The sequence below is a fragment of the Micropterus salmoides genome, unplaced genomic scaffold, assembly GCF_014851395.1.
Source record: "Micropterus salmoides isolate LMB-PRFRI ecotype aquatic unplaced genomic scaffold, ASM1485139v1 Ms_hic_scaffold_3296, whole genome shotgun sequence".
Classification (NCBI taxonomy): Eukaryota; Metazoa; Chordata; class Actinopteri; order Centrarchiformes; family Centrarchidae; genus Micropterus; species Micropterus salmoides.
The window spans coordinates 152-6949 of NW_024042591.1; the positions used below are offsets into that span (position 1 = coordinate 152).

Below are 6798 nucleotides of genomic sequence, written 5' to 3' on the forward strand. Positions count from 1 at the left end.
AAAAGGGGGTAAGACGTGAGTTTGGTGGTGAAAGCGAGGGGAAGTCTTTGCTCCCCCTTAGTAGGAAAGTGGAGCTGCTGTGGTGATTGCACAGTGGCTAAGAGACATGTGCCTTTGGTGAGGGAGACGCATCCACCAACGTGTCTCTGATAAAGACACTTCACCCCCGGCTGCTCGAGACGTGCACCACCTCTGACGTCTACAGCCCTAAATTGGTCATAAAATGTGATCTGATCTTCATCTAAGTCCCAATGTTTGTGTGGTGTTAGTGTAAGCAGTGGTTTCCCGGGCGGTAGTCAGCGTGAATTCATTTGTCCTCGTTGTTGTCTAACAGATCACCAGTAAGAGCAAAGAGTCCATCTGGGAGCTGATCAAGAGCCTGCTGGACGCCTGGTCAGGATGGGTGGTGATGCTGCTCATCGGACTCCTCTCAGGTAGGTCGGGGGAGAACGGGTAACTTTTCAGCAGAAGATATTTTATTTCGTTGCCACAAAGATCGGACTGGACTCACGTCAGCGGCGCGTTTAAGGTGTGCTGACGTGTCCTGTTAACCTCCAGGTACGCTGGCCGGGGTGATCGACCTGGCGGTGGACTGGATGACGGACCTGAAGGAGGGTGTGTGTCTGTCGGCCTTCTGGTACAGCCACGAGCAGTGCTGCTGGACGTCCAACGAGACGACCTTCGACGACCGAGACAAGTGTCCGCAGTGGCAGAAGTGGGCGGAGCTGATGACCGGCCACTCCGAGGTCAGACTAAAACAGAAAATGAAGAATAAAAATGTATAAGAAAGTTTTAAAAGCGGTTTTATTGAAGATCTTTCCTGGATGATGAGATTTAACAATGATTTATAAGTGTCTGAAATTTCAGTTTACTGCTCACTAAGTGTTTGTTATGTGGGCAGCAGTGAGGGGAGAAGAGTGATTATCTACTGATAACAAAGATTTTGTGGCTGTACTTGCTCCAGGGAGCGGGGGCGTACCTGTTGAACTACTTCCTTTATATTCTGTGGGCTCTGCTGTTTTCCTTCCTGGCGGTGTCTCTGGTGCGAGTGTTCGCTCCGTACGCCTGCGGTTCAGGGATCCCCGAGGTGAGAGAAACCCGCTACCAGGATTGATGCAGGTCATTTTCCTCTTTTGGACAGTAAAACATATTTACAGATATTATTATTTGGGGTTTTTGTGCAGATCAAGACAATCCTCAGCGGCTTCATCATCCGGGGATACCTGGGGAAGTGGACCCTGCTGATCAAGACGGTCACTCTGGTCCTGGCGGTGTCGTCCGGTCTCAGCCTGGGGAAGGAGGGCCCTCTGGTCCACGTGGCCTGCTGCTGCGGAAACCTCTTCTGTAGCCTCTTCTCCAAGTACAGCAAGAACGAGGGCAAGCGGCGAGAGGTACGCCGGGTGGTCGATCAGCTAACAGATAAAACAGTGTCGGCAGGAGCGGGTCTATCATATTTGTCAGCACGTAAATAAAGTGTTTGACGCTCACGTTAAGGCGAATCCATCCAACTGAGTTAACAAGAAACACTTTATAATGAATTTAAACAACTTTATTTAAGAAGGGGTGTAGTTAAGTACCATGGGAACATTAAAAATGTCCAAACAAAATAGAAAATGTTGCAGAGACTTTATGTAACATTCAACGATGCAATTTCCATCTCTTAATTGGTTTTATGGAATCCTGTCTATTTTTCCCACGTTTTTGTGTCTAAATCATTACTGGAGACCAAAAATGTTGAAATCTGTCCAGTATTGAGTGAGAGCGCCGCAGCTGTGAGACTTGGCTGCAATGTAATCCTTCTGGACCGTAGCGTCATTGTACGGCAGCTAAACGTGTTTGTTTTTGCCGCTGAGAGGCAGATTGTTACAAATGGAAATGGTTTTGTTAAAAGTAATAAGCCACCAGACTCCATTGACAAATACGGTCATTTTAACCTCACAGATCATCATACTTTATTCAAGCTCTAACTAAATAAAACTCTTTGTTAGTCTTTTCACCGTTACACCAATCACTGTTTTGGTCAAAATAAGCTCTTAATTCACTGCGTTAGATGTGAAAATATCGGGACAGGAGCGACGGCGAGGTCGGGCATCGAACTAGAGGCAGAAGATTATGCAGAAGTTTTGCTTTAATCTCAGAAAACCTTCAGATTTAAAAAAGATTAAAGCCGAATTTCAAAGGGCTGATTCTGCTGCTGACCCTGACCTCTGACCTTTTCAGGTGCTATCAGCGGCGGCAGCAGCCGGAGTGTCGGTGGCGTTCGGCGCGCCGATCGGAGGAGTTCTGTTCAGCCTGGAAGAGGTTTGTTGACGGCTTACTCAAGTTCACCTGCTGCGTTCAGGATGTGTCATGGTGTTTTCTTTCTTTGCCGCTTTTCTCCTCCGATCGTCGGCCCTTATTCCTCTAAAACGCTCGCCCGTCCTCCGTCTCTACTGCAGGTCAGTTACTACTTCCCTCTGAAGACTCTGTGGCGTTCGTTCTTCGCCGCCCTGGTCGCCGCCTTCACGCTGCGCTCCATCAACCCGTTTGGCAACAGCCGCCTGGTGCTGTTCTACGTGGAGTACCACACGCCGTGGTACATGGCCGAGCTGGTCCCGTTCATCCTGCTGGGCGTGTTCGGCGGCCTCTGGGGGACCCTCTTTATCCGGGCCAACATCGCCTGGTGCCGGCGGAGGAAGACCACCCAGCTGGGGAAGTACCCGGTCCTGGAGGTCATCGCCATTACCGGTATCACGGCCGTGCTGGCGTTCCCCAACCCGTACACCCGCCGCAGCACCAGCGAGCTCATCTCTGAGCTCTTCAACGACTGCGGCGCTCTGGAGTCGTCGCAGCTCTGCGATTACATTAATAACCCCAACATGAGTCGGCCCGTGGACGACATCCCCGATCGACCGGCGGGACCCGGGGTCTACAACGCCCTGTGGCAGCTCGCCCTCGCCCTCGTCTTCAAGATCGTCATCACCATCTTCACCTTCGGCATGAAGGTCAGTACGAGGAAGATGAAGAATTAATGTGACGACAAACGGTGGAAATACACAAATCTTTCAGGTTTTTCAGGTATTTAAATTATTTTATTTGCCAAAAACCTCCACGATTCTGGCTTCTCCTTACAAACAGGTTTGGGTCTGACCTGCGCTGTTTCACCAAATGCTTCTTGTGACCCTTGCTTCATATTTAACGGCTCTGTTTCCTCTCCAGATCCCGTCGGGTCTCTTCATTCCCAGCATGGCGGTTGGAGCCATCGCAGGACGTATCGTGGGGATCGCCGTGGAGCAGATGGCGTACCACCATCACGACTGGATCATCTTCAAGAACTGGTGTCGTCCCGGCGCAGACTGTGTCACACCTGGACTCTACGCCATGGTGGGAGCCGCCGCCTGCCTGGGTGAGCGGACGCAGGTCATAAATTAATATTGCTTCTGAAGGCTGAACCTCTCCTGTAATAAACCAGCTGTGATTGCGTCCCTTCAGGCGGGGTAACCAGGATGACCGTCTCCCTGGTGGTCATCATGTTCGAGCTCACCGGCGGTCTGGAGTACATCGTCCCCTTAATGGCCGCCGCCGTCACCAGCAAGTGGGTGGCGGACGCCTTCGGGAAGGAAGGCATCTACGAGTCGCACATCCAGCTCAACGGCTACCCCTACCTGGACGTCAGGGACGAGTTCACCCACCGCACCCTGGCCACCGACGTGATGCGGCCCCGCAGGAACGACCCCCCTCTGGCCGTGCTCACCCAGGACACCACCACGGTGGAGGACATCGAGACGCTGATCAAAGACACCGATTACAACGGCTTCCCGGTGGTCGTGTCCAGAGAGTCGGAGCGGCTCATCGGCTTCGTTCAGCGGCGGGACCTCACCCTCGCCATCAGTAAGTCGGTTAAACCAGTTGAGGGACGCATTACCCAAGAAAATTTACACACATTTTTAGAAAACACAGGAATTCTCCCCCGCTGTCCATCCACAGAAAACGCCCGTCAGAAGCAGGACGGCGTGGTGAGCAGCTCGGTGGTCTACTTCACCGAGGACGCGCCGCAGCTGCCGGCCAGCAACCCCCAGCCGCTGAAGCTGCGGCGCATCCTGAACCTCAGCCCCTTCACCGTCACCGACCACACGCCCATGGAGACGGTGGTGGACATCTTCCGCAAGCTGGGCCTCCGCCAGTGTCTCGTCACCCGGAGCGGGTAAGAACCGGAGCGCGGGGCACGCAGGGAAAGACACTCGCTGCAAGGGTTTCACAAGCCTCAACATTCACTGTCTAATAATCTGTCCAAAGAAGTTATCTGCACTTTTCATAATAACAAGAGACCCATCATGACCAATCACAGTGGCCCTTTTGACCCCTAAAAACAAAGACTCACAAAGTAAACCACAAATAAAAACTTTTCTAAATGTAAAACCTACATTTTAAAAATCATATAGTTGTTTTGTTGAATACACTCAGCTGTATTTAGTTAACATATTAGATATTCTATAAAATGTGACATTCATTCATTCTATCTGTGACCGGCGTTGTATCCCTACTGGTTTTCAAACTAACTGGCTGCTCTACACGTGCACCTGTTGTTTGCAACAGCTGTATGCGCTCCTGCGACCTCCTCTCCCTCGCCCTGTACGCTCCAGCCCGCCGCTCCCTCTCTGGTAGACCTACTGTGGGTTGCGTTGCTCACTGGAAGGTCAGCGGTCGTTCCCTCCGGCTGGATGAGGTCTGACGCTCCTGATTTCACGCATTGCTTGATCCATGTGTTACTGCAGCTGGAGGCTCTCTGCAACACCGCGCAACTTCTAAATTCTTCCATCTCAGAAGAAAATAAAGATCAGGTCGACACAGTCTAGAGAGGCTGAACGAAAATTACCTGAACCTTTTAATCCGTGTATGATTCGTTAATATAGAGCTCGCCGATTTAACTACTAACAGTCTGTGTTTGCTGTGTACCATCACTGAAGAAATCTTAATGGAGGATTCTGAGGCGCTCCTGTTCCAGCTGCCAGTGACTTACAAGCTGAACGTTGAGCCTCCTGTTTTTCTAACTCAAAACCAGCCTGTGTTTAATGTTCAAGCTCATCTTAATTACATTTAATCAGGCAACGCCTCACCCAAGTGTATCGGCTGCAGTGCAACACACAAATCGGACACATTAAACATCAAAATCAATATTTTTCCATTTTGGTTTTAAAACAAAAAACAACTTTATCTTTTTATCTGGATTCATGATTAATCGATCTTATTTTTGTTTTTATTTGATTCATATTTTGTCTTGAAAAGTGTTATAAAGTAGTAAAAAACTTCCTGAAGGGTGACGTCTTGAAAGCAGATATATTCAGTATTACACCTGTTGTATAACTGAATCTGGAACCAGAGATTATTTGATCGATTAAGGAAAAGGTTTTTTTAAGGTGTAACAGCACCATCTGGTGGGCCGATGAAATGATGACGTGAGATGCTGGATTAGCTGAAATGGTTTTGATCATTAACCTTGATCAGTGGGAAAAGAAGCAGCTGAGGAGCTCGAGCCAGATAGTGATCGACGTCAGGTAGCCTGTATTCTCCTGACTTTAATACATCCATGAAGGTAGATTACTTTCTGCTCCTGCATCGGCACATCTCATTGAGCTGACCTCTGACCTTGTTTATTTCCCTCTCTGTGTGTCTGTTCAGGCGTCTGCTGGGCATCATAACCAAGAAGGACGTTCTGCGGCACATGGCTCAGATGATGAACCAGGATCCAGAGTCCATCATGTTCAACTAGCAAGACGAGCTTTTCTGCAGCGACGGTGTAAATAGGTGAAACCGGTGCGACGCTACTGTACTGCAGCCCGTGAAAAGCCCCTCCCCCCCTCCCTGACAGGCAAGTCCCATCCCTGTAGTGAGCTCCGCAGCACTGCTCCACGTGTCCTCCGTGCTTCTACTTCAGTGTAAACATCGTTTTAACATTTCAGGGGATGAGCTGCTCGCAGACTGAAAAGAGAGGAACAAAAAAAGTAGAGAGCTTCTTTTTCTTTGCTGTCACATGTTGCCAACAACGCAAAGAGAGTTTAGCACATTTCATGTTCAGAGTGCCAAACTCTGGTTCTTTCAGCAGCAGCAGCTGAAATCCTGATCAACTCACCCGCTGTCTTTTGTTTAATTTAGTGCTGCTAGTTCAAACGTTAGAAAGCCACGCTGAAGGGAAACACTGAGAGCAGTATTTGCAACTTAAATACAAAGTTAAGGCATGAATAAGGAATCACAGGGGTCTGCACAGACCTGGAAAATCTGGCAAGTTGTAGAAAAGTTATTTGAAACTGATAATGTCTATTATCTTACACTGATGAAAATAAAGTCTGGAAAAGCTTCTACGAACCGAGGTTGTGAGCTTAGGCAGGACTCTCAGCTCACACATGGTGGTTTGTTTGTAATCAGTCTGAAACGGGTATAGATTATCATCTCAGTCGAAAAAGGTGCGGTTAAAAATTATACTGTTGAACTTACAAATCTTTTTGTCAGTCAGCAAATAAATTAATTGTTTTCAGCTCAGTTCAGGGGCAGAAAACTAAATGTTCAGACTCCAACACAGAGTTCACAGGTGCAAACTTAAAATTGCAAGTTCACAAAACTAAGATTAAATACAAAAGTCTGTTTAAATTGCACCTTTTTTAATTATCTAATACTTTAATAGTGCTGCTAATATACAGCACGCTGGAAGAAGGTTGGTTTTGATATTTGATATAAAATGTCACTAATCTGCTCTTGAGGTGAAAATCTGTGAAAGGTACAGACCTTTGTAGGAATCAGAAACTGTGAGTCTTTTGTGATTAA

General features: G+C 48.3%; 1 protein-coding gene across 1 annotated transcript; it reads left to right on the forward strand.

The window, feature by feature from the left end:
• Window positions 1–334: 334 nt before the first annotated feature.
• On the forward strand, window positions 335–6145 carry LOC119884232 (H(+)/Cl(-) exchange transporter 4; the record flags this gene model as incomplete). The annotated part of the gene is given in 10 exon segments (XM_038694697.1): window positions 335–434; window positions 559–746; window positions 965–1087; window positions 1185–1391; window positions 2221–2301; window positions 2439–2984; window positions 3199–3385; window positions 3472–3870; window positions 3967–4183; window positions 5659–6145. Coding segments are annotated over 10 exon segments (2139 nt in total), but the record flags the coding sequence as incomplete, so codon positions are not given.
• Window positions 6146–6798: the final 653 nt, after the last annotated feature.